The 27,918-nt window shown below is 40.3% G+C and overlaps 1 protein-coding gene across 3 annotated transcripts in view; it reads left to right on the forward strand.

The window, feature by feature from the left end:
* The first annotated feature begins 1,261 nt into the window (after nucleotides 1-1,261).
* Nucleotides 1,262-27,918, forward strand: part of NISCH (nischarin) — a 28,992-nt gene continuing 2,335 nt past the window's right edge. The window contains exons 1-19 of one of the 3 annotated variants that reach the window (XM_027727184.2): nucleotides 1,262-1,448; nucleotides 6,947-7,030; nucleotides 7,760-7,942; nucleotides 11,202-11,250; nucleotides 12,755-12,918; nucleotides 14,394-14,489; nucleotides 16,085-16,180; nucleotides 16,494-16,646; nucleotides 17,169-17,237; nucleotides 17,675-17,860; nucleotides 18,063-18,191; nucleotides 18,638-18,751; nucleotides 19,580-19,688; nucleotides 22,410-22,531; nucleotides 23,371-23,426; nucleotides 23,919-25,235; nucleotides 25,648-25,822; nucleotides 26,981-27,134; nucleotides 27,716-27,844. In XM_027727184.2, the coding sequence (XP_027582985.2) occupies nucleotides 1,362-1,448; nucleotides 6,947-7,030; nucleotides 7,760-7,942; nucleotides 11,202-11,250; nucleotides 12,755-12,918; nucleotides 14,394-14,489; nucleotides 16,085-16,180; nucleotides 16,494-16,646; nucleotides 17,169-17,237; nucleotides 17,675-17,860; nucleotides 18,063-18,191; nucleotides 18,638-18,751; nucleotides 19,580-19,688; nucleotides 22,410-22,531; nucleotides 23,371-23,426; nucleotides 23,919-25,235; nucleotides 25,648-25,822; nucleotides 26,981-27,134; nucleotides 27,716-27,844 (3,472 nt within the window). In that variant the 5' untranslated portion in view covers nucleotides 1,262-1,361. Of the gene's footprint in view, nucleotides 1,449-6,946; nucleotides 7,031-7,759; nucleotides 7,943-11,201; nucleotides 11,251-12,754; nucleotides 12,919-14,393; nucleotides 14,490-16,084; nucleotides 16,181-16,493; nucleotides 16,647-17,168; nucleotides 17,238-17,674; nucleotides 17,861-18,062; nucleotides 18,192-18,637; nucleotides 18,752-19,579; nucleotides 19,697-22,409; nucleotides 22,532-23,370; nucleotides 23,427-23,918; nucleotides 25,236-25,647; nucleotides 25,823-26,980; nucleotides 27,135-27,715; nucleotides 27,845-27,918 lie in introns of those variants that run through there. The other 2 variants (XM_039379001.1, XM_039379003.1) reach the window with 2 other exon arrangements.

Consider the following 27,918-nt stretch of genomic DNA (forward strand, 5'->3'; position numbering starts at 1 on the left):
AAATCCCTCCATCTATAATGTAGTGCAGAATTTCTTCCAAAGCACTGATGGATGCTTGATGCATCCCTCTGCCTAAAATATAACCTTTCTAGATAATCTTTCAATCTTTTAACAGAGTCAGAGACTCCTAAAAAGCTCGTATCTTCTCTCCACCTCAACTTTCCTTTCCTGGTGTGCATACTGAGCCCAGCAGAAAGGTTGCCACCCTGTGACACCCCCTCAGGGCAACATGGATTCATGGGGAAAAGGTTGAGGAGGGTCTGTTCCCCATCCTTTAGCTTCTCTGTTACAAGTTCCACAAATTCCTGGCAAGATCCCCTTAGCATGCACGGGCTTGAAATACTTCCCTGTGCTCTGTGGGACAGTGCACTGAGGCAAGCCAAGTCCATGAGGCCAGTGAAACACCCAAAACAACATCCCACACCCCAAGTTCACAGTGGGCTCACTCCTGAGGTCTGGCCCATCAGCTCCTCAGCTTTGGCTTTGGGGTGGCATCAGGCAGATCAGTCACAGAACCACTGCAGTGGTGTCTTGGCCCAACGTGACAGCGCCCAAGCTTTCAGCAGCCCTTGGTGGCCACGGATCTGTGCCAGAGCCTGCCTGCAGCTGGGGACTGCCAGCACTACCTCCAGCTGCAGATGGTCATGGAGCAGCAGCACTGCCACAGCTCTGCGAGGGAGCTCAGCCCTGGGCAGCTTTGCACTGCACGGCATTGGATTGCACTGGATTCGGTTGGATTGCACTGGATTGGGTTGGATTGCACTGGGTTGGGTTGGACTGCATCACATAACATTCCATTGGATTGCATTGCACTGGATTGCATTGGATTGGGTTGGGTTGCACTGGGTTGGGGTGGGTTGCATTGCATTGCATTGGATTCCATTGGATTCCACGGGATTCAATTAGACCGGATTGCATTGGATTCTATTGGATTCCACTGAATTGCAATTGCACTGCATTGGGTTCCACTGGATTCCACTGGACTGCATTGGCTTTCATTGGGTCGGATTCTATCGGATTCCATTGCAATCCACCGCTCTGGGCAACAGCGAACACCCGTGCAGACCCACCGCGCATGCGCGTCCCGACACACGTAACCCCGCCTCCCCGGGCCATGGCCCCGCCCCTACAGCGCCAGACCCCACCCCTAGAAGCAAGGCCCGCCCCTCTATTGAAGCCCCGCCCCTCCCCGCGCGCCCATAAAAGGGCTCGGGCGGGGCCCGCCGCACCCTGAGGGGGTCGGTCCAAGATGGCGGCGGCGGCGGCAGCGCGGGCCGGGCGGGCGGCGGGTGCGGGCGGCGGCGGCCGCGGGGGAGCCGTGACGGCCTGAGCGGCCGCGCCCCGGCGCTTCTCCCGGCGACATGGAGGCGGCGGCGGGAGGCGAGGACGGCGAGGAGCCCCCGCGGGAGGCCCGGGTCCTGGGCTCCGAGCTAGTGGACACATACACGGTGCGGGGCCGTGCGGGACGTGCCGGGGCGGAGCGGGGGAGCGGGGCCGCCGCCTCAGCGGGGCCGGGGAGCGGGGGAGGCCGGGTCTCACTGCCAGGGTATCTCCGGCAGCAGCGCCCGGGCAGGAGCTGTGCCCACGCTGAGCACGGAGCCGGAGACGTTTGGCACAAGTTTCCGAGGGGTTTTATGCGCCGTGCCCGGGGGAAGGAGCCGCCTGGGAGCGGGGGCTCAGCCGGGAGAACCGGCCCCGAGCTCCGCGGAGCCTTGGTCCGGTGGGAGAGGTGGAGGCTGAGCGAGCGAGCGTCGTGTTCTTGCCCATATATATCTGTGTATATGTGCGTATGTTTATGGAAGATTGCTGTCGAGTGAACGTAGCTTTCAAAGCTGGACTACACATAGGAAATCCTTCCTTCAGAGGGCAATATCCCTCTTGTAAAGCTGATCTTATTTTCAGAGGAAAACAGATGATTCGGGATGGATAGTTTTAATCTCACCCCACCAAAAAAAAAGAAAAAAAGGCTGATTGTCAGCAGTATTCTTGTTGGGGAAGGAATGGTATTTTTGATGTATAACTTGTTTTTGTCTGGTTGCATCCTACCAAGAGTTAATTGGTCTGTTTTTCAGGAAGAAGCTCATCATAAAACAAACCTCAGCATAATTGCAGGCAGAATATGCCTTGAGCACACCACCCTTTAGTTATATAACTAAAAAATGTTTTCTGCTTCTGCCTTATTTTAGTGTAAATTTTTTTTTGGTAGAATACACATGATGACATCAGGCTTCTTCCTGCTGTAGAAACCTAAAAGGAAAAGGTAGCAATGTTCTAGAAAGGCAGCATTTAGAAAGTTGTGTGATGGTTATAAGTAATGCTTTATGTTCCTGCCTCTTTAGAAGTACCCAGAGAAAACAAAGCAACAAGAAAGTGATTTCTGAGTTGTTAATAGGACAGAGCCTTTGCACAGCTGTAGCACATTAAGGGCTGAACTCCCTCCCAGGTGACAGCCCTTGAAACGTGATTTTGTGGGAATGACTGTCAGGTGTGAGTTGCATATTTACAGCCAAAAATGTCCTGATCGTTCAGTGAAGGAGTTGGTTAGAAGCTTAACACAAGTCTTTGAGCGTTGTCTGATCTCTTTCTGTCGGATGCATGATGTGTATTGACAGAAATACCACTGCTGGGGAGTGTCACCGATGTGTGTTAGGATGTGGTTCGTCCCCCAGGCGGGTTTGTTCTCTCAGTCCTCGATCAGCAGAGAGGCACAGTGAGACCTGTGGTGTGGGGACTGGAAACTTTCATTTCAGGTGTGAACTAAGACCTGTTAATGTTGGGATGGACAATTTCCATTACTATTATGCAATATCTGAGTGAGTGAGAAAACCGAGTGAATTTAGTTGGGAAAATGTCAGTGCCATCTATCCCCTTATTCCACTGGAGGTCATGGGTGCAGGAGGTGAAACAGCAGCTACTTTGCTGCTTCAGCCTGCAAACTAGTGCTGTGGGAGAGCCAGCCTTTGGTAATTAACCATTAACCTTCCAGACTGAGCTGTAGCTCAGGTGTGTAACTCTGCTGCAGGTGGTGCTCAGCTGATTGTTGGGGATAATATTTTAAGCTGCTAAGCCCAAGGAAGCTTATTTTTTCAAGGCCAGATTTCTGTTTTAATGATTATAGTTCTGGAAATACCATGCTATTTTAAAGCCATTTAAAGCACTCTTTAAAACTAGAGTGTGTGAAAGGCAAGAGTTACCAGTATTTGATCCCACTTCGATTCTCTTGCTACATTTTTGAAGGCATCCTGGCACTAAGCTTACCTGTTTGTAAACTTCCTCAAACAGCCAGCAGGACTCCAAACCTGCAGTCAGTTTGTATGAGTCAGGCCCAAGCCATTAGAAATGTAGGAATAAATCTTTCAATGAAAACCAAAGTTTTACAAAATTATTCACAAGGTGAAAAGGTTTAGAAAAAATAGCATATGTGTTTAGTGTTCCAAATAAGATGAGCAGTACTTAAGGTCGTGACAAAGACCTGCACCAGGCAGAAGAAGTTAGATGATGTAAAGGTGGGAAATGAAATACAGGCTGTAGGGACCTACATCTTCATCCTTTAACATGTAGTAGTCAGATGGCAGTCGTCCTATTTTACATCCTTGAAAGGGCTGTTTTTCTTCTGGCATAAGAGCTTCCTGCTGTACTCTGTATTTCAGAGCTCAATTACAATAGAGGGGACTTTAATGATGTCCATTTGACAGCTGTGAAATTAAATCCTGTAAAACACATCAGGAAAGTCCACAGTTCTGTGTAATTTTGATGGTACTTTTAAAAATGTGATTCTTGTTGGAGTTGTTGGGGCGGTAGGCAAGGTCTGGATAAATCCAGCAGGAAAAAATACTGCACTTTGAAGGTTTTTTTCTGTAGGGTTAGTACAGTCTGAGCAGTTTTACAGGGTGTTTCTCTTGTGTGTGCTGGTCCAGCTTGATGCTGACTGAGGACTGGCTGCTAGAGAAAGCCTCAAGGCTGTCAGTGCTTGGTTTGTTTCCTGCTATGCATTTGTTTGGCCTAAAATTGCCTTCCTGCTTTTCCTGTCTTTTGCAGCTGTTTTTAATATAAATACTAGCCTTGATATTTAAAGAAAACACTGTGGCTTCCTTGAATGGGTGTAAACTGTCTGACTGCTTGAGACAGGGAGGAGGAGATGTGGTTGCATCACTGGTCTGGAATTTGGGACCTATTGGCTGCAGTGACACCTGTGTCCCAGGCTTCCTGTAGACAGCCCTGTCATTGAAGTGTGGGTTTTTATTTGTGGTTGGTTTTTTTTACTGTACTGAAGTATATTAAGTTGGATGAAGAATATTGTAGAAATGCAAGTTTTCCATGTAAAGTGAAGTTGGACAGGTTTTTGTACTGTGTCAGGAAGTAAACAAAAAGCAGTAGAGAATCACTGCTGTTCATTTAACAGCTGCCTTAAAAATGTTTAGTACATATTTCCCCCTGAAATATTTAGGGAGATGAAGGGATGCTGTTTGGTGGTGTGGGCTCTTAACTGCAAAAGGTTTGTAGTGGCTGGTTAGAAAATAAAGAAAATATACAGCACTGCAAAGACACTGAACACTTTACAAAGTAGAACTTATCAAAACCAACTGATTTATAGAAAGATGTACAAAATTTATTATACAGAAAAGTTTGGTAGAGATGAGGGAAGAGGAAAACTTGTGAATACAAACCCTTTTGCGTTTGAACTCAATAGAAATGCAGTTTGTGGCATAAATCTGGGTGGAGATTTCACATGGTGCATTTCTGTCTGGGAGACAGTGCAGTGTGAGAATTTCATCATCTCTCCCTGAACGCCTTTAGCACTTGGAGTGACAGGTAAGCAGCCCTTGGAGAACCTCAACATCAACTGTCAGCCTTGTCATATTAGTGCACTGAAAATTCATTGAAGATGAACTTAAGGTCCTCAAAAAGTGAGATATCTAAGGGGGTTTTTTTCTTTAAAATTATTTCTTTCTGTACTGGCAGAAGTCTTTGGAGCACATAAACATTTGTATTGTTCTTCAAGGTAATGGCAGCTTGTGGATTGATGTGAGATAAGTTGCTGTCTTTCTGCATACTGATGCTGTTTGAGGGGTGAATGTGTACTGCCTGCTCTGGCTGCCTTAATGGGGAATGCTACAGCTCTTACAGACTTAATTTGAGGAATTGTATCACTCCATGTAAACACTGCCTCTAACAGGTAGTTTCCTGACCACACTATCCATTTGGCCAAGGGCTGCGTGTCTAGAAGTGCTCAGTGCTTGCCATTTCAGCAAAAGGATATGAAACCCTTATTATATATTTACCCAGACTGTGTTCTGTACAAAGAGGGGCATTCCTTCCTCATCTCCTCAGGTATCAGTTGTGGAGTTACTGTGTTACCAGTGGGTCTAATCTGAGGTTTTATGCCGTGTGTACTTAATGTGCATTTAGATTTGCCACTTGATCTCCCGTAGTTTAGCTTTTCAAAAGAACTGGTCTTTTTATTATGGCTTTTAAATGTAGTGCTCCTTTACTTGTAACTTCAGTTTCTTTAAGTCTCTCCTTGCTTTCCTCGGGCTTGTGAGGTGCTTTGGAGCACTTGGGTTATTCCTGTTCTAGTTTGTCACCAGCCCAGTGATTAATCCTGATCTGCTGTTTCCCAACACAGTGTGGTGGGAAAGCAGGCACAGGCCTTAATTGAGTCTGTGATTCTCTGTGGGCACTCATCTGTGTGTGCAGCCTCATCTGTGTGTGCAGGCTCCTTCCAGCACTGACGTGTCCCTTGCTGCGGGCACCGGTCAGACATCTTGAGTCAGGTCTCTTTAGGACTTGGGTTTTGTTCAGCGAGGCAGTGTCAGATGCTCACAAAATTAAAACTGGCATGAGCTGTAGCTCATCTTTTGAAATGCAACTGGTATTCTATGTAGTGTTTGACAACGTGCTGGTCTGCACTAACAGTATGTGAAAACTGGGCTTTTACGTAACAGATCGAAAGTCTTGATGCTTTTTGTTTTCTCAAGTGGGTTTAGCAACTGGATGTGCATCATTCTCAGAGCAGCTGTGAGTCAGCTCTGTGTGATCTGTGGTAGTAAGCAAGTTCTCAACTGTATTAAATGCTTTCAAGATTTGATTATGAGTTAGTGTCTTCCCTAAGGAGTATAGTTGGATTGGATAATACAGTTTATTTAATTTGTTGTTTTCAAGTAGCTGTAGAACTGGTTTTGCAGAGCCTTGTTCATTTTCTAATTTGTGTTTCATTTTGTATCTTTAGAATTTCTTTGGGATGTCTTGTTTCTGGCATATCCAAAGGTAGACTGAGTTGTCTGCAGAACCAGTGCTATTCAGTCCAGAAAGTCACCTACAGTGAAAATCCTTGTTTGGTACATGCATGGCTAAAAATACTTAGTTTCATGCAAGGAAATGTGGGGTTGCTTTAGATAATTGTAGTGATTCTTTGGGCACAGTTGTAACTCTCAGGAAGCTGTCTTGTGTGCTTTAACCTAAAAAGAGTAAAATATCATCCACCCAACGAGAGGATTTGTCTACATTTCTCAAGGGTTAAGCTCCAGATTTCTGATTAACTGAAGGGACAGCAGGAACTTAGCAAGATCCTTTGCCCGTTGTGGAACTTGGTAGATGGAAGAAGGGATGCTGCTGCCTCAGGCTTGTGGATAGCTGTGAATACCAACTTCAGTCAGCAGAAACCTTCAGAAAAAGAAGTAGCTTGGAGACCTTGGTTATTAACCTTTGGGTTGCAGAAGTGAAAGCCTTGCTTTACATGGAGGCATCTGCGTGTTCTTGTGTGTGGAGCAGCCTCGTGAATGAGATAAGGGGCCTACATCAGCAAAGTCACCTTGGTTTGGCTTAGCTGTGATACTTTCAGAGTGTAGGATCACCTTGCAGTGCTCCACTAACCAGCCTGTCTGCCAGTCACTTCTCTTTAAGGCAAATGCTTTGCAGTTCCCTTACTTGACTTTCTCCCTTTCAGGTGTACATTATTCAGGTCAGTGTTGGCAATCATCAGTGGACAGTCAAACATCGTTACAGTGATTTCCATGACCTGCATGAAAAGGTAAGAGGATTAAAACAGTGGCCTTGGTCTCTTACAAAGCATTGGACAGTTCATGTAGTTCTAGTTTATGCAAATTCTTTCCTCAGTAAAGAGAAAGAATATCTGCCAGATACCACCTGAACTGCAGACTAAATCCTTTTTGTGTGAACAATTACTTGCCTCTGTTACATTCCCCTCTTGAACTGGGAGAGCTTGGCCTGGCCAGCGTTAGCCTTGGATGGAAGTTTGTGTCAGAGAGGGCAGTTCATTGAACTTCTTTAGCTAAGAATCATGTTTATAACCAGCTGATCTGGTAACCAAAAGCTGGATTGGAACAAAGTCTCCACTGGATGGGGTGGATGAAAAAGATATCCTTAAAGTAACATGGGCAGTTATTAACCAGTGCTGATAACAAACAAGTGAAAATAAGGGAAAGTCCAATTTATTCATGACTGTGCTGCTCTCTCAGAAATGCTCTGGTTATTCTGTTGCTTTATCACGTTGGTTACAGTCTGCTCTGTGGTACTGTGAGTGATTCTGTCAGAAGAGACTGTTATTAAACTTCTTTATCGTTCTATGACAAAATGTTCTTTCTGAAAATACCTAATGCTTTGAAGCCAGTAGCTAAATTTACTGAAGTAATTTTACTTTTGGATCTTAGCAGGATATCAGGCAACATGCTCTTCCATTGCATCTTTTGTGCAAGTTCAGATGGTGATTCAGGTAGTAACTCTGGTCTTTGTCTTTCAGCTTGTTTCAGAAAAGAAAATAGATAAAAATCTGTTACCTCCAAAGAAGATCATTGGAAAAAATTCCAAAAGCCTGGTGGAGAAAAGACAAAAGGAATTAGAGGTCTACCTGCAAACCCTGCTGCTCAAATTCCCTGTTACTGCTCCAAAAGTCTTGTCACACTTCCTACACTTTCATTTATATGTAAGTTATGTTTTTAGTGTTCTGAATAGAGGCCTCAGTGTCTTTCCCTAGTTCTCTGACTTGGCGAGAATTGTGTGGAATCTTCATGAATTAGCTGAAACAGTACTTTTTCAACATTTTGCACAATGTAACAAACAAAGCACATTTTTAAAGATTTTTGACACCACTTTTTATTGCAGTAGGTACTTTGCTGGGAAGTGGTGTGGGCAGGGACTCTTAAGTGGAGAAAATAAATGCTGGCAGGACAGTTGGAAGCTATGAATAAACATGGAGCTGAATTGGTTGTCAGTCTGAAGTCAATAGTGCTGGCTCTCAAGTGAGCATTGCATAATTGATCCACACCCCCCCCCTACTTAGTGGCTAATGGTTAGAGCTGTGGTTCACACTGAAACAGTTTCCAGTAGCCCAGATGAAGACAAATGGTGCTTCTCCATGGAAAACACACTGATGGAGTGGCCTTTGGAGGAATAGCTCCAGCCAGCAGCCAGGATGTTACCGTAAAGGATGCTTGAAGCAAGAAGCAATTACTCGATTTCATGTTCAGACTGCAATTTGTTTTGTTCATCTCTTGTGTATAATTAGGCTTTTTTTTTTTTTTTTTTGCAATATGTAAGGGGGGAGAATGAGCTTCATAAAGAGGATAATGCACTGGAGAACTGAATGGAAGGAAGGAGCAGTAATTGCTTTGGGGTGGGACATGCTGAGAAGGCCCTTCCTAGTTTCACAGGAAGACTTCAGAAATGAGTCACAAGTGGTCCATTAGGTGTGTTAATTAAGTTTTAGTAAGAAAGTAAAACCTGTTTTAGTCATGTTACATGAACATTATTATCCTGGTGAGACTTCAGAGTTTGGCTTAGATAAAAATAGTAGGTTTACCTCATGGTGTTGCTACTGCCCTGCAGATTTGAGAGAGAAGCACTGGTTTGTCACTATCAAGCACTCTGAAATGGATTAGAGGTTTTAAATGTATTAAAAATGTGTGACAATGTAGGGACAGTTCTGTTCAGATGGAGCAAAAATTCCTGATCACCAGTAAGTTGCATAATTTTTCTGTTCTGTGGCTGCTCTGTCCTGTAAATGATGCCTGTTTCATTAATGTTTTAGTATTGTAACTTCAGCTACGGTTTTATGCAGGCAGAAGTTCCTCCTACCTACTCTTGTTTTTTGGGAAGACTATTTTCTTCCTTTTGTTGTAGTGTTCATATTTTATTTTTTTTTAATTTTCCAGGGAACTAGCAGTATTTGGATATGAATGCTTCTCTGTTTCTGTACTGCACTTTTGTATTCAGAGTGAAGTCCTTGCTTAATCTGCATTTCTCTGCTCTAGGGGGATTCTTACTTAGTTGTAAACTCGTTTTTTTTCTTTGGAACTTTAGGATACTTTTAAATATTTACAAAAATGTGTTAGTTATTCAGCAAAAAAGCTAAATATTTACCACAGCAATTCTACTGGAAAATGACCTTTCTGTGGAACTTTGATCTTTTAAAATATTTTTGTTACCAGACAACTCATGTACATACTGGAGCCATCATAATCCCTGATACTGCCTCCATAGCTGGTGGAGGAAGGCTGCAATATGTTTTGCCTATTCTTTTTTGTATTACCAATAGGGATTATTAATTTTATTTCCCAGGTTAATGGAACTAAATCGAGTAGAAATATCATAAATACATTAAAACCACTTTGAAGCCTTTATTTGTAACAGATGCAGTTTAGTAAAGAGAAACAGTTGCATGTGACAGCAATCTAGAACTCTATTGTTACTTTGACATTGAGAAGGATGTCTCAGTGATAGGGGGATGCTTGTTTTGTTGCACTGTCTTGTACTTTGTCATCTGAGCAGATTTCAATTGTTAACTTACAGATAAAAGGTTTTGCAAGAAAAGCATTGAACACCCACAAACTGCTGTTCAGAGACACCTGCAAACAATGGACTTCTGTGGGTGTGATGCATATGAGTAGTTAGAGCCAAGACAGAAGTCTCTTGTAGATCTGACAGGAATAGTTCCTTTTTTTTTTTTTTGCCTGCTAGTCACTGAACAGTCCCAGTCATAATCTTGTTCCAATAATGAATGTAGAAAAAATTTCAGCTCTGTCCCAGATGACAAAAGGGATACAGAGTATAGTTTTCAATTAAGTCTGTGCTTGCCAGATGAGTGTAATTGGCTTATTCAAATGACAACCAGAATTATTTAATTTTGTTTGGAATACAGTTTTGAGCTTGTTGTTCTCAAAACTGTGGTGAGGAGGCTTTGTTCGTCCTCAGTGAGTGGGGTTTCAGTTACACTAAGAATGTGCTGTTCTAAAATTCTTGCCTCATCAAACGAGCTGAGCTGTCTGCTGCAGATGTCCTGTGGATGTATTCCCTTGTTATGAATCATGAGGTATTTGTCAGCAAAGTAAACTCATGAAATATTCATTTTGTGTTGATCCATAATATCTGTTTATGCTTTGCAGCTACCTTCAAAGGAGATGTGTATGTCTAGGGAAAGCTTCACTCTCACAGAGAGTTTTATTTTGCTCTTTCTGGGGGCCTTTGAGAGGGAACTGTTGGAAGTGCTCAGAACTATTTCTGGACTTGCATAGAGCAGTTGTTTTTTGTGGAGAGAGGTGTGCCCAGGTGGGAAATACTTGTGCTGATCTTTGTGCACCTGGCAATGGAGGTTGAATGGGTGGGTCCAGGAGGCTGAAAATGGAGGATGGGAAAAAGGGGGGGTTGAATTACTCTGCAGCAAGCAGAGTAGGTAGAGTTGAAGTCCAGAAGACTGATTACTTTTTATATATCTTTCCTTCCCTGTAGGCCTGTAAATCTGAAGTTTTCTTTGTATTAGTGATATTCTGAGGAAACGTTGAGTGCTTGATGCATTAGGATAGTCTTTAATATGTAAACTTGAAGAATGCTAAACTTGTAATATTTTCTTCAAAACAGAGCTTTCCAGTTGGGCTGATGATGTCTAGTAATACTTTCTCTAGTTGCTGCTGCCCATTTCTAATATATGCAGGATGTGATTATTGAAATGTAGTTCAACATCTTTCATCTCAGAAATAAAAAACATATGAAATAAAATAATTTCAAGTACTTTTTATTAAGCATTTTCAAGCTACAAAGAAATCTGTAAGACATCTGATATCAGCTTAAAAATCAAAGTCCTGTACTGCAGCAAAGAAAAAAAAAGGAGACTTCAGCAAAGGTACACATTGAAAAATTGACACTATAAGTATGTAAATAATTTCATTGCAATGATTTTTTCTTTGTAGGAGATCAATGGGATCACTGCTGCATTGGCTGAGGAGCTCTTCCATAAAGGTAAAGAACTTGCAAGTATTTAACTAGGAATGTTTTCCTCTGTGTGCATGTATTCACATACCTGATATTTTACCTCCAGACAGTGATCTTCCATATCAGACTGTTACACTTTCTTTCCCTTCTTTCTCTTCACCTACTTTTGGAAAGGAAAGAAATTGGTGAATTTAGGTTTTGAAAAGGACCTCAAGGGACAGGATGTGGTACTGGTGATCAGAAGCTTTTGCTAAGCTTTCTGATTCAGTATGTTTTAGTGTAACCTGTAAGGAAGTTTGGTTTGTGTCAGTGAGCCCTGGTATAGCGTGTATTAAATGCAAGAGATCATTTTATATATCTAAATATTATTCTTCCAGAATTCAGGAAACGGGAGACCTTCTGGTCAGTTAATTAAAGGATGTGCTTTTCTGAGGCTGGCAGATGAAAGTGAAATGCTCTTACTGTAAAACTGCAACAGCTCCAGCTACTCCATTAACAGCAGGAGGCATGTGAAATGATTAACCTGTGCTATTTTTGTTTTGAAGGACATGCAAGATGCTACAGTATAATTCCAGTTGGCTGAGGCCATAGGGTGAAGCATGTTTCACCATGGCATTTCAGATTGTTCTGGCACAAAATTAACTTTAGGTGAAGCCGTCTCAGAGGGTCTGTTCAGCAAATTTGGAACATTTTAAGGAAGCTCCTGAAGAAATCCTTCCTGACTTTGTAGTGCCTGCAGTCTCACTGATAGGAGAATCATTGATGTATGACTGCTTTGTGTTAGTGTAGCCTTCCAGTAATGTACAGCTGGGCTCTTGGTCTTGCTCCCACTGAAGCTGAAGGGAATTTTACTCCTCAGAGCATTTCTGAGAACTCTGCTTATCATGAAAGCTGATGCTTTCTTGTCCATGAAGTCAAACTGGTGTGTGTTCCAACTGTCACAATGTACATTTACTTTTGTGGTGCCTTCAGAAAGGCTCTTGGATGCTGCATTCTACTGTTCCTAGAATGAAATGGGATTGTAAAATTATTATTACATAAGGCATTTTCTGTTCTGGGAGTTTGCTTTGAAAGTCCTCACACTCTGCAAAAAACATATTTACTGCAAGTCTTCATTTAGGCAGCATAGCAGAAGATGCAAGGTCTGTATTTTAGATGGTAGATGCTGTGATTCCTGGATAGAAAAAGTCCTAAATGCTATAAACTTAGAGGTATCTCAGAAAAAGTTTAGTAACTCTTAAATTATGTAAATGATCTTTGATTCCAGTCCTGTTAAGATTGATGGAAATTGCTACTAGTTGCATTAGAAGCTTGAGGCTTGTACCTATTTGAACACCTGGATTATTCTGGTGTTATAAAAAACAAACCCCTTAATTCAGCTGTGCTAGTTTAAACTGACAGAAAATGACATTATTTTGGTACCTCAGTTGTGAGCTTGGAGTATAAATGACAAACATTTAATTTCCATGTACCATTTATTCCTTTGTGACCCTTGCAGCCTTGTGTTTGATCCCATCCTCCTGTTTTTCAGGAGAGCAGCTGTTGATGGCAGGAGAAGTCTTCACCATCAGACCCCTGCAGTTGTACGCTGTCACACAGCAGCTGCTGCAGGGCAAACCCACCTGTGCTAATGGAGATGCCAAAACAGACCTAGGGCATATTCTGGATTTCACTTGTAGACTCAAGTATCTGAAGGTGAGCTGTGCTTGCACAGGTACTGGAGATGTTGTTTCTACCAGACTAACATGATGCTTAGCATAATTTTGATGTGAATGGATGAGAGCTGTACTGGTAAACACCTACAAGCATTTAGAGGTCAGTGTTAGGTGCTTATGCTTCAATACAGACGTTGCTCCCTAACCAAGGTGTTTGCTGTGTGATGTGGTCTTTTCAGCAGTGCTCTCTGTGTAGAGGCAGCCACAGAATCTGGGTGCAGTTTGGGATGGGCAGAGAGATAAATATTACTCTCTTCAACCTTTCTTTCTTTGCAGACACCGTGGGCAGGCCAGTGTATATGTATACACATGCATATGTGTATTTATATGTCTTGTCCCCTTTCTCACTTTAACTGCATGTGAAAGTTAAAAACAAAACACTAAAAAAAGCCTCAGTTTCATAGATGAGATGGCCCTGAGTTTCTAGCTAAAGTACCATTTCAGATTAAATGTAAAATGGCCTCAGAACAGATTTTTGTCTGGAGCCAATTTGATTTTTTTTTTTTTGCCAAATAAGTGAACTGAAAAGACTTTCCCTAATTTTTTTTTTAAACACTGCTTGCTATGACTCAAACTCTTTTTAGCCGTTTTATTACATGAAGAGCTTTTTAAGTGTATGGTGTATTCAAAGCTGAAACCAAGTGGTGGATCAGGGGAAGCTTCTCTGGAGCACTTGGGAAGTTGTGAAGGCAAAACCACAACTGTACTGGTGTTCCTGTGGCTCTTCAGTTGCCTTTGCCATCCTCTGTATGGAATCATCTGAAGGGAGGATTTTCTGGCTGGAGAAGAGCTTATTGTTTAGAAAAATCTTCTGCAGAATTTCTAACCCTTCTGAATGCTTGTGAGTGGGCACATTCAGAGCTTGTAAGATACACAAGCTCAGAGAAAAACCTTAGAATTTTCTCCCAAAATTATATTCACGCCAAACATAAATGAAACCACCTGTTTGTTAGGCTGCTGACATGCTCTGATGCCAGAATCCAATGAACATATGGAAATATCAGATGCATTTTTATTGATGTGGTTAATGTTTTCTTCAAACCCATCTTGTCAGTACCTTGATCTTCATCCCTTGTAGTGGAATTGAAGGCAGTGCTGACTTGGAGGGTTCACGTGTTTCAAGAAGTTGTTTTCAGTGAATGCAGCTCTGGGTTTGTCAGCTGAGAATGAAGCCTTGGTCAGCCTTGCTTTTATGGAATTGTTTTTTGTGTGCTACAGACTGCAATCACAAGGTGGCACTTCAAGTTCAGTGCATTTAACTGGAACAACTAATGCCTTTTTTTCCTGAAGAGTTAATTTGCAAGTGTCATGAATCATTCCATACTTGAAAAATTGCTTGGAACTTTGATTGTCTTTCCAAGCTGCTTATTTGTGCTATTGGCTGTGTAAGACTCTGAAATGTGGACAAGTTGGATTATGTGCACTAACTCTGTTCTTACATGTCTTAAATGGCAGGTCACTGGAACAGGGGGACCTTTTGGGACCAGTAACATTCAGGAGCATCTCTTGCCTTTTGATCTGTCTATTTTCAAATCGCTTTATCAAATAGAGGTATGACTTGAGATACTGCTCATAATTTCACAGAGGCTCTGTAAATGCCAGGTCTGCTGCATATATCTCACAATTCGTCATTCTGTGCTTTGTTTTGCTGCTAGAATTGGGAAGTGCATAGTTTAGAAGGACTGCTTCATTTGTGAAACAATGTTTTTTTTGCAATAAGGATGTCAAATTTAAATGTTTAGAATAATAGCTTGTACTGTGTGTGTTGTTAAAAAAAGTGATTTCCAGTATATTCACAAAACCTAAACCCAATTGGCTTTCCATTACCTTGAAGATTTAACCAATGGGTTATAACAAAGTTATGTTACAAGGTTTATTACAAAGTACTTTTCATTTGGAAAATATACTTTTCATTTGTGAAAATGTCCTGACATTAAGTTTGCCTGTGAAAGTGCACTTTTGGGTGTAGTGCTGCTTGCTTGACAATTTGCAGAACCTTTTCATTGCTCTGCTTTCAGTGTGAATATCAGGGTTTCTAGTAGTTGTTCAATGAGTAATTTAAGAAATACTTCAAGCACTTCAAGTCTTTCCAGAGAGAGAATTTGTCATGCAGTCTATATTCTGTCCACTTTTGGTGGATGCTGCACCTTTTCTAGTACGTGAATTCTTTTGTCTCATTGATAGGAGACTGAGTTGGTTAAGAACTTAAGCAGATTTCTGAAGTCAGTGATTATTGACATTTTAATGTGGAAAAGAAACTACAATGGACTGTAGAGTGGGAGAGTCGAACAAGGCAGAGAGGGTATTTCCCCTTTCCTGTGAGCATGAGCGTGGGGAAAAAGGGGTTTAGATCTTAAAGACTTTTGAAATTGTACATCCATGAAAAGCTTTGGATTGACTGGCACTAGACTGACATTTTCATCCTATAGTAAACTCTGTCCAAAAATGAATGGTGGTAATCCTGAAAGAACTTTGCCAAGAATGGCAGGAGCTCTGTGAGTTCAGTGTGGTTTCCCTGGCACACGAGCAAATGTGCCAGCTCTCATGGTTGCACAAGGTGTGTGACTGAGGGCAGGGAAGGACCTGTCTGCTGGACAGAGGCTGTAGCAGCTTTTCAGTAACACTGCTTCAAAATGAGCTACAGAAAAAAAGTTTGTAATCTTAAATTTAGTCTGTGTAATTAGCTCACTAGTGTGTTAAATGCTTAGGTTAGTGTCATCACTTCTTCAGTGATTTTTTTCTTTATGATAGAAAGGACATATGACACCCAGATATGTCTGCAGGTAGAGCCATAGCTTGCGATACCTCTTTTTTTTTTGGTAACAGTAAAATGCTGTAACCCATTAAACTGCCTGGGTAGTTTCACCTTGAAGAATATATGGAACAGGTAGAAAGTCAATGGAGAAGCTTTGTTCAAATATATGTTTGAATTTGTTTTCTGTAGTTATGTCTCTGATTTCTTGCTTTAGCTTTACCAAATGTATTTCTGACCTGATAATCTCAGGAGATTTTAAGGGAGTGCTGTGACTGCTTTCCAAATAACTGGATAATTGGCTGTTGAAGCTTTTAACTGCCTCTTTCATGTTTCATTTGTCTGTTCCAGCTTTTCTGACTTTGTAATGTGATTTTTTTTTTTTCCAAAACAGATCAGTCATTGTGGGGGAAAGCTTATCAAAGGGCTGACTTCATCCAAACATGCTCTGGCCACACTGAGTGTTCGATTTTCAGCAACATCAATGAAGGTAAGAGTGAGTTCCTACTTCTGGTGAGTGTTCAAAACACATGAAAAGCCAACATGCACAATGTGGAAATATCCATTTGGAGTCCTTGTAGTTTTCTTTACTGCCTCTTGCAGGTCTTGTTCTTAAAACCATGGAACTGTAAGGGTTTGCTAACCTTACAGAACCTCAGATTTAAGTGAAGGAGGTGTTTGGATGTGTCCCTTCACAGGGACATTTTTGATGCTTACTTACATAAGGTTGTTGGGATTGTTTCCAAAACCATGAGCTTTCACTGAAGATGTGAGCCTTGCATTGGTGTGCTTGTCTTAAACAGGAAATCCTGGTGCCTGAGGCCTCTGAGTTTGATCATTGGGAGCCAGAGGATGCAACTTCAAGTTGTCCAGTGACAGCAATTATCCCAACGTGGAGAACTTTAACAACTTTGGATATGAGTCACAATAGCATCTCTGAAATTGATGATTCAGTGGTAAGAAATAATTTTTCTTTGTGGAAAGAGTGTGACTGATCTGTGGCACATTATAGACAGCAGGAATTTTGCATTTGCTCTCTTTATCTTTTTTTCTGCAAGATTTTCAGTTGCACTTTATGTTGGTTAGCTTAATGCTGAGGGGATTCGTTCTAGAAAAACTTTGATATTTCCTTTGCTAAAGGAGAAAAGTTTGTCATTTTGTGCTCTGTAAGCAACATTTCCATATACTGACTTTTTGAAACACGCTTTTACTATTAAAAGCTATAGGCCACTTAGAATTTTATTCATTCAAGTTAAAACTTAACCGTGCCCCTCAGAGTAACCTGGTTTTCTTAAAAACAAGATTTAACTCTTTGTTGCACTAGGTCATACAGAATGCTTTTTAAATGCCAAAAGCTGAGAAGAGAGACTATATTAGATAATACCTTTCCTTTGCTTGTTGGTCAGCAGATAGTGAAGGAAGTATGGCTTGATATATAGGCTGAAGTGCATTTAACACATGTATTTTTTCTCTTCTAGAAATTAATCCCAAAGATTGAGTTCCTGGATTTGAGTCACAATGGGGTGTCTCTGGTAGAAAATTTACAGGTAAATGCTTTTGAAAGTGATATCCCCCCCCAAATGCCAGAGACCTTAGAACACAGATTTTCATGCTTCAGAATTTTATTGTTCATCTTCATGGAGAACAGTTTAAGCCCAAACTGCTTATTCTTCATAACATCAAGTATTTTTTTAATGGTGCATTTCTTACATGCTCTGGATATTTTAATTGCTTTGTCAATATTGACATACAACATTTAGTTCTTAATTTAATTCACTGCCACGTTGGTAAAAATGCAGCTGAGGAAGTTTCCTTTCTACAAGCTTGAACCTGTGTAATGTACAGTTTCATGGTGTGTTTTTCATGCTATGTAGTGTCCAGCATGAGAACACTTGCACAAAAAGATGAGCAAGCCATAATACAGCATCTTTGCAATTGTTCAATTTTAATTGACATGTGACATGGATTTTCTGTGCTGTTGTAGCATCTGTACAACCTTGTTCACCTGGACTTATCCTACAACAAACTTACGTCTCTGGAAGGTGTTCACACAAAACTGGGAAACATCAAAACTCTGAATTTAGCAGGAAATCAGCTGGAAAGGCTGTGTGGTCTTAACAAACTGTACTCATTAGTCAACTTGGATCTAAGCAACAACAAAATAGAACAGGTAACTGTTGCCTTTCAGTGTGGAATTGTGTGTTAGATCACAAGCCATTTCTTGCTGTGGGTGAAACTGCAAATAAGTAGAAGTGGCTGTAGCAGTTTTTGCTGGTTATTGTGTGGATGTGATCTGTGCAAGTAACGCTCAGTCTACATGCTCATTTTCCTTTGACCAGTCTGTATTCACCCTTTTATTCCCATACTTTCAGATTGATGAAGTGAAGAATATTGGAAACCTCCCGTGCTTAGAGAAGGTGATGTTATCCAGCAATCCTTTGAGCATCATCCCTGATTACCGGACCAAAGTACTTGCTCAGTTTGGAGACAGGGCCTCAGAGGTGAGCCAGGGTGCTGCTCTGCCTTAAAAACTACAGTTTGGAAAAGTCTTTTTTATAGACTAGTGAGGAAAGTAGTGCAAATGTTCTAAAAGACTGGTAAGTTTTTAGCATGTGTTGGAGAAGATCTTTAGAGAATTAAACCGTATTAATATTATTCAGCTGTGCTCCTGGATCTAAATGAAAGTTTACCCTGCCTTCATCAGGTAACAGTGTGTTAATATTGAAACACAGCTGTGCTAGAAGGATATTAAGCTTACCAAACATTCCTGAGTTTGCATTAGATTCATCATGTTGGAACAAGGTCTAATATGGTAATTGTTTTTGTGTAATGGTTACAAAGATGCACATAGTTTGCAGTAAGCAAAGGTAATTTTTAATTATTCCATTAGTAAGTGGAATGAGGTGCCTTGTTTTCAATACTTTTAGATGTTTTAACTATTTTTTAGGTTTGTTTGGATAACATTGTTACCACAGAAAAGGAACTAGACACAGTGGAAGTTCTGAAAGCTATACAAAAAGCAAAGGAGGTGAAATACAAACTGAGCAATTCTGATAAAAAGGTGAGTTTGGTGCTGTGAGAGAAATGGAATGTACTGTATACAAAAGAAGCTTACAAAAATACTTGCATAATTTAGATGTAAGCAGAATTCACTAAACTTACCTTAGCATTGAAGTTTTCATGCTTTTTGTGCTTTATTGTGTTATGAACTTTTAAGATTGTCTCTTTTTCCTATTTAGTTTTCAATGCAGTTTTGGTAGTTATCTGAACTTCCTTTTTATGCTGGCTTGGGAGAGAGGAAGTGGGAGGAAAAGATAAAATGACTTAATCGTGTACACAATGAATTTACATTTGACCTTAACAGCCATATTTTAAATCTCATATAAGTATGGCAGAGCTGTGATTTTACTGCTTGTGTTGTAGAGTACTGAAATGACTTTCCCAAACTTCCTTCTTGTGGGTATTTAACAGTGGGAGAGAATCAGAAATCTGAATTCTCCTTACCTTCTCTGGTGTGTGGCTGTGTGCTGTGTAGTTGGTTGGTTCTGTTTTGGTAATAAATTTATGGACAGAACAGGTTCTATCCCTACAATGTGGAAATCCTGTTTTTGTCCTTTTGGCTTGTGAAACTGCCAGTTCTGTCAATGCAGTGACTAGTCAGTGATCAGAATGACTTTTTTCTAAATGAATTCTTAGTGGAATTCCACTTAGTGTGAAAATTGAAACTTAGAGGAGGTGACCAACCCCACCCCAAAAATAAAAAAAAGCTGGCACTAATTTTCTTTTTACTAAAACTGAGAAAGCTTGGGTAGACTTATTTTAGTTCAGGATCTGATGTGTCCTGTGTGTTGAGGTTTTTTCTTTAATTGCTGCATACTTTCTTTATTAGATCAGTGAGGACTCCAGGCTCACTGCTGCCAGCTCCAAATCAAACTGTTCTTCTCTTACTGTTCGTCCTTCCTCTCCCTCTCTGCCTCGTCCTGTCAGCTCCAGCCAAGGTAATCATGTATGTATCGTGCTGCTGGGCTGAGCCTCTTGGTTCTGCTTTTCTAAGCTGCATTGATATACATGAATATTATGTGCATGGATATAGGGCTTATCAAGACCAGCAGAAAGACCTGGTAGTGTTGGCTTTGAAAGTGAAAGTTGTGTGTATGTGACTGAGCAGAACTGACCTGTTGTTCCCTGTAGTGTTAATTAACTGGAGTGGAATTTTGGATACAGGGCTTCTTTTGTGTCATCCTGGAGAACTCACCTGCAGAAAACTAGATATCTTTTCTGGTTTTAGATACATGCCATAATGTAAAACCGTGGCATACACAGACATATTTTAAAATTGCTTCTTGGTCTGCAAAATGTGAGCTCAAGCAGCATGTCCTCCGTTATTGCTTTTTGGAAGAGCTGCGTTTCTGTCACACCAGAAGGAAGGTAGAAAAAGGAGATGAGTAAAAGACAGTTGTGGGATTCATGTTCTAGCTGAGGTGGTGATTTTAGCACATCATTTGTGCTCTGCAGTACCTGCTGACCTTACCTGAAAGTATTTTTACTGTGTGTTTCAAATAAACATGCCTGTTGCATTAGGAACTCAGAAGAGTAGTTGCATTCAGAATTTAGAAGAATGACTTAACTTTCCTTTTTTGCAGGAGGCTGTAAGACTGACTTAATGTGAATGTTCATTTGTAACTGATAAGAGATAGATACTTCTTGGATTTGGCTTTTGTCTAATTGAAAAGCTAAAGTGCAGTGGGATATGCACAGTGAGAGAAGACTTTGTACCCATTTAAAAGAGCAGGCATTTTATTCTCAATCATTCGGCGTGGCACAGCTTCCTCTTACCAGTAAATCAGTGGATTGGTGGATGAGGGAGAGAAACATCTCTGAAAAGCTTGATCACTGAAAAAGATCCATTGCTGTAACCTCTGCAGAATCAGTAGAGCTTTCTTAGTTCACTCTAGAAAAATGGAATTGCTCTGACAGCATTTGATTTAAGGGACTGAAACCTCGATGCAGAGCTGGTTGCTATTCATGTACTTTCCTTTTGTAGTCTTTTTAGATCACTTTTGATCTGCAGATAAAATGCCAGTTTTTCCAAAATGAAGTCAATGCTTGCTTTAAAGTATTAAGCATTTGACAAACTGTCTCAATCCTTTAACTGTGTAACAACCTGCAGTTTTACACAGGACCTGCTGTAAAAATGCATGTCAGCAACCACTGGAACTGCTTAAGTTATTCATCAATTGTCTTTTTCTATTACAATAAATGTTTAGGATCAAATGAGTCTTTGGAGAAGAGAAAATACAGAACTTTCTGAAGAACTTATGAGTTTTATAGAGAGACTATATAAGATCTAAGGCTTATGTACTGTAGTCCTTTCCCATAAGCTTTCTTCAGTAGAATTTTCGGAAAGGCTTTTATAAATAGTGGGAAAACAGAGACTGTGGCAAGCTATTTCTCAGTTTTAACAATAAAAATGGAATATTTGCTATGTATCTACTATCAAGGGTTGTTTTCAAAATACTGATTTTGAGAAATCTATTTTAAAAAATAGAGATGTGCTAGGCAAGTAGTTTCACTGTTAAATCATGAATAATGGAATTAATTTCCTGATGTGCTGTTTTATGAATTGTTTTCTCTGCATTTTCTAGACACCATCTGTTTCCGTAACATATTATTCATATTCAATGTCACTGGCAAATGGCTTATGGAAAAAGATTAAATATTTATATAGGAAACAGAAAACCAAAAATAATGCTTGTCATGTTCTGTTTTTCCCGTCAATTTGCGTTTCCTTCTTGCTAACACAGTATTTTGTTCAAATAATAAATACCTCTTGTGTTTCCTCTGACCATGAGATGGTTTGATGTGATTTGCTGAACTTTACCATCCAGCCAGAAAGATACATGCAGGAGTTTTTATGCTCCAGCCAGACACCATATCCACACTGTAACTTTGCTGTTTCTTTGCATATTTAAATCCCAGAGCTGGCTGGCTCAGTGGCAATACTGAAAATTGATTTGCTCTGTTGTGTCAGGGCGATGCTGTGAATGTCAAACAGGCAAAAAGTCAAATGTCCCTGAGGATGTTGGCTTATATGCACTCAGGATTAGTTTTTAGTGGAAATTCAGCTTTGAATCCTTGAAAAAGGTTTCAAATAAAGTGAGATATCTCAAATGGCATTTGAGGGACCGGAGGATCTGAGTGTGAAGGTTGTACACAGATATTATACTTGTTCTCTTGAAGCAACAGAAATTTGAGAGCATGTACAAAGTTCACATAGAGGGCTATGCTGTGTTTTTGCCAGCCTGGCAACAGACTAATTCAGTTAAAACTGAATCATGTGAAGATTTCTTAAACCAGATGTTGAGATTTAAATTGATTGTTAGCTTGAAAAATGAGCTTTAGCAATCTTTTAATGCAACTCTCAGTGCACCTAAAGTTACTTCTGTAAGTAAACTAAAATTCTGCCTGCTTTTTTGTCCTGGCTATTGTGTGAAGTTATTCTTTAGTTTTAATGATTTATGATTAGATCTTGACTATACAAATTTAATTCCACTTGTTTGGCAGGATTTGAAGTTACCTTTATCTGTGGGAGTGGGACTTGAGCTGCTTATAGGAATTTTCTTTTTGCATGATTTTTGGATTGCCATCTCTAGTCTGGCATTAGACATTCATTTTGGTTTTACGTCAGTGATTTAAAGAGCTCTTTATATTTGTTCTAGAAATAATTTGTGAAGAAACAGTCCTAGCCAACAGTTTTTTGCAATCCAGTTGTTTGACTCCTACAGACCATACAATTCCCCAGAGATGCTTTGAAATACCAGACTCCAGTTGTAAAAATCAGGTAATTATGGTATTTTTAACAGCTTTTGCAAACTTATTTTTTGTGTTAAACTTAGGTTATTGTAGTAATCCATAGCAAAGGAGTTTTTTTATTGTCAGAGCTAATGGAAAAGGAGGCAGCCCCAAATTTGAGTCAAGGAGTTTTGGTTCAGCTTATAAATTAAAAGCGTAATCCAAGTTTACCAGAGTTGCAGAGGACTGTTGCCACATGTCATGGCTTTGAGATGTTTACCCAGTATTGGTATCACATCATTTAATAGCCATTTATATACTGAGTATAAGAATTCTGTCATCTTATTACAATACCAGTTTTTGGAAGATGATTCTCTTACTGGTAGAGTGGAAGAACCTTCTCCCTGTCATTAGACAATGGCCTTAATTTGTCTTCTCCAATCTCCTCCTGTTTGATAACTTCTGTTCTGTAATTTCATTTGTTGTATTGGAAACACTCTTTCAAGGAATGAGACAGCAAGACTTGAGGATATCTTCTCCTGTGCTACCAGTTTAGTTGATCTTTGTCAAGTTCCTTTACCTTTTTGCCTCATTTTACCCTAAATCAGTAAAAATTTGTAGTGTGCTGAAATGTCTATGAGTCACAGATTAAATTTGTTCTCAAGTCAGCAGCAAAGTTCATTCTTTTTCTGCCTTAATTGAATGCCCAACCTAAAGCAAACAGTGTTTCTGGATTCTGAAAGGATGGCTGTTCAGCTGGCCAGTACAACAGGATTTTGCAGCAAGCTGGCCAGCTTTAAAAAGTGTGAGCCAGCATTAACTTTGCTCTTCATGTGTGCTGAAGTCTAAGTAGTTGACAGCTTTGTGATATTATTTTCTTTTCCTTAGGCACCTGCCTGTCTATTGGATTCACGCAAAGAGTATGGAAGTGGTCATCAGATGTGGTAAGCTAGATAAATAAGTTCTAGTTTAAATCCTTGTTAGCTTTTGTGTAATAACAGTGGGTGCTGTTTTCTTAAACCCAGCCTTTAAGGCAAAACAGTCTCTTTCATTGTATTCTGCCTCTGGATTTTGGAATCAAAATCAATTTTATGGTGTTCTTAATCTTTGAACCCTGGAATGCAGTTGGCAGTTTCAAAACCAGCAATAGCTGTACTGCATAGTCCTTTAGCTAATAAGGATGTGCTTACTGGGAGTGGGAAAGGGGAAGATGACAACCATTTTAGTTTTTACTTTCTATGGAATTATACACTACCAGCTTTTAAAATCAATGACTGCGTGCAGTACAAAGAGATGTTTTACAAAATTACACTGATTTAACAGTGTTAACAAGAGTAAACCTCAAAGATCTGAGAAACAGCACCATGAATTGTAGCAGCCATGGCTGTTTTTAAGCTCAAGTTTGTACTTACTGAAGCTTCTTCTCTCTTTTGAAGCTTGGAGCATTCAGAGGAAGAACCCTGTGCGGTGCCTGACCCCTGTGACACCGTCATCCTGCCTTTTAACTGTATGTCCTACACTGCCACAAACCAGGACTTTATCCAGCACCTTTCTGCCTCCATAGTGCAGACTGTGCAGAAATCTCCCCCCTCCCTCACAGAGAATAAAGGAAGCTCTCCAGGTAATTCCACTACCACAGACAAGGAAGATGGATATTTTGAAATGGGACTTCACGAAGGAGATCAGACTTTTGAGTTCAGCACTGCTTCAGATCCTCAGTCATCAGACAGCACAGCAGTGGAGTGTGTTGATATAGTCAAAATTCTCTGGAGTTTTTCTATCCACATTCATAAAGGACTCAGGCAGTTTGCTTCCTGTTTGGTTCTGACTGATGATATGCTAGCTGTGTTTGAGATTCCTCACCAGGAATTGAGAGGAAACTGCCAGCACATCCCTTCTGCCTTGAAATTAATGCTGTGTTTGCCATACACTGATCTAACAGAATTTGGCTTTCTCCTGCCAGAAATCTGTTTAGCTCTGAAGCTGAAAAACAGTGACAACTGCTTGTTTGTTGTTTCAGACTCCCAGAATCTTCAAGACTTTTATTCCTGTTTACACGCTTGTTGCTCTCAACACTACACATCAGTGTTACCAAGCTCCACATGGTACTGTGGAAAAGCAAACCTCCAAGAATTCCTCTGTCAGCTTATGGAATTGAATTGCATTTCAGCAGAAGATGTTGAAATAAAAGGTTGTTTCCCAACATACCTTGTTGGTGGGAATAAAACCAATGTTCAGGAAATCTTGCATCAACCAGAGTCAGCTGGCAATAGCAGAGAATGGTCAAAAAATGTTTTGTGTTCTGCACTTTATTCTTCAGTGTATAAATCCTCTGAGCAGGGTCCCTGTGTGATCCATCCATGTTGGATATTTCTAACACCCCAGCATTTGTACATAGTAAAGGTGGATTTCAGTTTACTGCCAGGTAAATGGGTAGGCACGGAAGAGTTGGGAAGTGTATTTAAGCTGAACAGAATTCCATTAGCATCACTAGTGTTGCATCCAGCTCATGGTTCCATCCAGCAGAAGGGTTCATTTTTGGATGGACACGTGCTGGAGTTGCTCGTTGGATACAGATTTGTTACAGCAGTGTTTGTTCTACCTCATGAGAAATTCCACTTCCTAAGAATCTACAGTCTTTTAAGGACACTCCTGCAGGATGTTAAGACTATTATTATTTTCAAAGCTTCGAGCAAATCTGATGCTGTAAGAAATCACGTTGTGGAGGCAAACAGGCACAGTCAGTCAGCAAGGTAATAATTCCTGTAAAATGGCTCTTGCACAGTGCTTGGTGTGGCTTAACCAGTGTGTTTGCAGCTGTCGTGATTGGGTTTGGACTGTAGTACTGATTAAATGCTTCTGCATTCTGCTGGTCTGAAGTATGTGTGGATGGCTATTCTACACTGTACCTGTCTGCCTTTTTTTGTTTCTGTTTTGGTTTTGCAATGTAAAATGTAATTTCTTATGGAAGGAAACTTCCTATTCCACGTGCCTGCAGGCTGAGGTCATGGCAGGTTGACAGCTATGCTCAAGATAAATAATTTAAACTGCTAAAAATGGAAGTTGCCTGGCTTTAATTTTTTAACAAAATATAAATATTAATTCTCATGCGGAAAAGCTCTGTAGTTCCTTACATTTTGTATGTGTTTTCTGGATCTCTTCTAGTTTTTGCAAGCCTCATCTGACACTGTCATCTTTATATCCATCTGAGTTTCTTGTGCAGAAGATAACAGAAGATAACCAGATCCCTGTTCACCTCCATGTCTCCGTGTCTCTGCAGTATGTGGCTGGGCTGAAAGGAAGTGCCCTAGTTGAGTTTTTCCATGGCAACATTGCAGAGGTATTGTGCCTTCGCCCAGGTGTATAAAAAGATGCCTTGTGAACTATCTGTGCTGCACAGTATTTTAAAAAAAGAACTTCCCTGATCAAACTTAGCCACAAGCGTTGAGCTCTGCAAAACCTGGAAGTGTTTTGATCAAAAATCTGTTTGTGTTAGTCCCTTTTGGGTTCCCTGCCACAGTGATTGGGATCCTGCCAGGCATATTTTGCCCTCAGGATCTGTGATGCAGAACAGGAGAGTACATTGGTGTATGTCTTGAAGACACAATTGCTCCAAGAATGTTCCTCTTTTTTTCTTTAGAGTGGGAAAAGGAATGAAGCTATGAGGAGTGAAACATAAATATTCTGACTTGTTTCTGTAGTATGGTGCATGACTGCAGTACATGTTCGTGGCTGTAGGTACTTCAGAAATAAGGACAGATAAACCTAATTTCTGAAAAATGTATTTATAGTCTGTGTGACCATCAAATTTAAAAGTACAAATCTTACTTTAAATTTAGGATGTGGCTTTTTGAGTGATAAATCATTGAGGTCTGAGTACATACATGAGTTGAAAAGCTTGAGAAATAGAGACATTTTTTATTCCCTTATCTCCCTTCCAAAGTTTAAGTAAGCACAGTTACGAGTTGTGCTTCTCTTTTTACATCAGGAGGAGCTGATAAAGAAAGCAGGTGACATTTGAGGGTTCACAGTAAGCTCATCAAGATAGAAACTGGGAAGGTGCCTGGTTGGAACAGCACCTGTGCTTCTGTCCTCTCTTGAGGATCTTTAAATCCAACCCCTCAGTAGCATCCCAGTAGACTTTTTGAGGCTTGGGAAGCCACTGCTCCTCTGATTAAAGTTTTGTTGGCAGTGTCTGTTTTAAAAAGTCTTTTTTATGCATGAGATATTTTTGAGTTTTCTAGTTTTGGTCAGAAAAAAAAAGAACAATTAGCCCACAACAGAAAAATAATTTTCTTATTTAAACACAAGCTATTTTCAGTGGCTGCTATTGTGGCCTCATTTAGCAGCTTTGAGGTGAAATTCTGCTCTTTGCATGTTCAGATACTTCAGATTTTGAAGTTGTTTCTCTTGTAGTCTAAAGTTGCCTCTAAGATGATGAAATTATCTGAAATATCAAAGTGCAAAAGTGATTTATGAAATAAAATTTACATTCTAGGTGGAAAATGAAGAGTTGAGACATCTTATGTGGTCTTCAGTTCTGTTTTACAAGACTCCCAATGTGGAAGTGATGGCTTGTGTTCTTCTCTCAACAAAAGCTATTTACTTTCTGTTGGATGATTCTTTTGTTCATGCTGATGAGCACCAGTCAGGTAAAAGAGTTATTTTTAATAAGGTTACAAATTTAATCCCTGTCTATGTGTTAGTCTTCAACTGAAGTACCAGTTTTGGTCAGTAATCTTACTTGGGACCTCCTAGTTGAGGGGTACAGTGGCAAAATTTACTGTATGCAAAGTATTTGCGTAAGACTTATGTTGAAAAACCAGGGCCTTGAGTCACGTCTGCTTCTCAGACAGACCTTTCCAGCTGCCACTATATCCATGTTTTGCTGTCATTTCACAGTCCCTACCATCACCTAGGCAGCTAAAGGCCCTTTAATAACCAAAATGGTAAGTGGGCAGTAGTGACCTTCAGGGTGTGCATTCAGTTCAAGTGGATTGTTAATGCATCTGCTGATTTAACTCTGGTATGTGACAGCTGCTTCAAGAAATGCTGCTAACAAGGAGATTCAGGTGTATTTATTGCTTGAGAAATGATTAGCCACTGTACCCACTTTCTTCTTAATTTCTTTCTTCAAGTGTGAGATAAGTGTAGGATTTTAATATAAAAATTAAGTTTATGGGCAGAATAATTTTTTTTTTACATTTTCATTGTATGTATACTTTCAAAACAGATTTTTGGAACAAGGAGAACTCAGATTGCGAAAACAGTTCTTTCCACCTCTCTTGCTGCTTTGTGCTAAAACTTAATGACCTGCAGTCAGTAAATGTTGGCCTATTTGACCAATACTTCCGCATTACTGGTGAGTAAATCTTGTGCTTTGAAGTTTTTCCAGTCCTGCTTTGGTTTAGTCTTCTGTTAGATGGATTCCTGTCT

This window comes from Pipra filicauda, unplaced genomic scaffold (genome assembly GCF_003945595.2).
Source record: "Pipra filicauda isolate LSUMZ 115617 unplaced genomic scaffold, ASM394559v2 scaffold103_size3290846_pilon, whole genome shotgun sequence".
NCBI lineage: Eukaryota > Metazoa > Chordata > Aves > Passeriformes > Pipridae > Pipra > Pipra filicauda.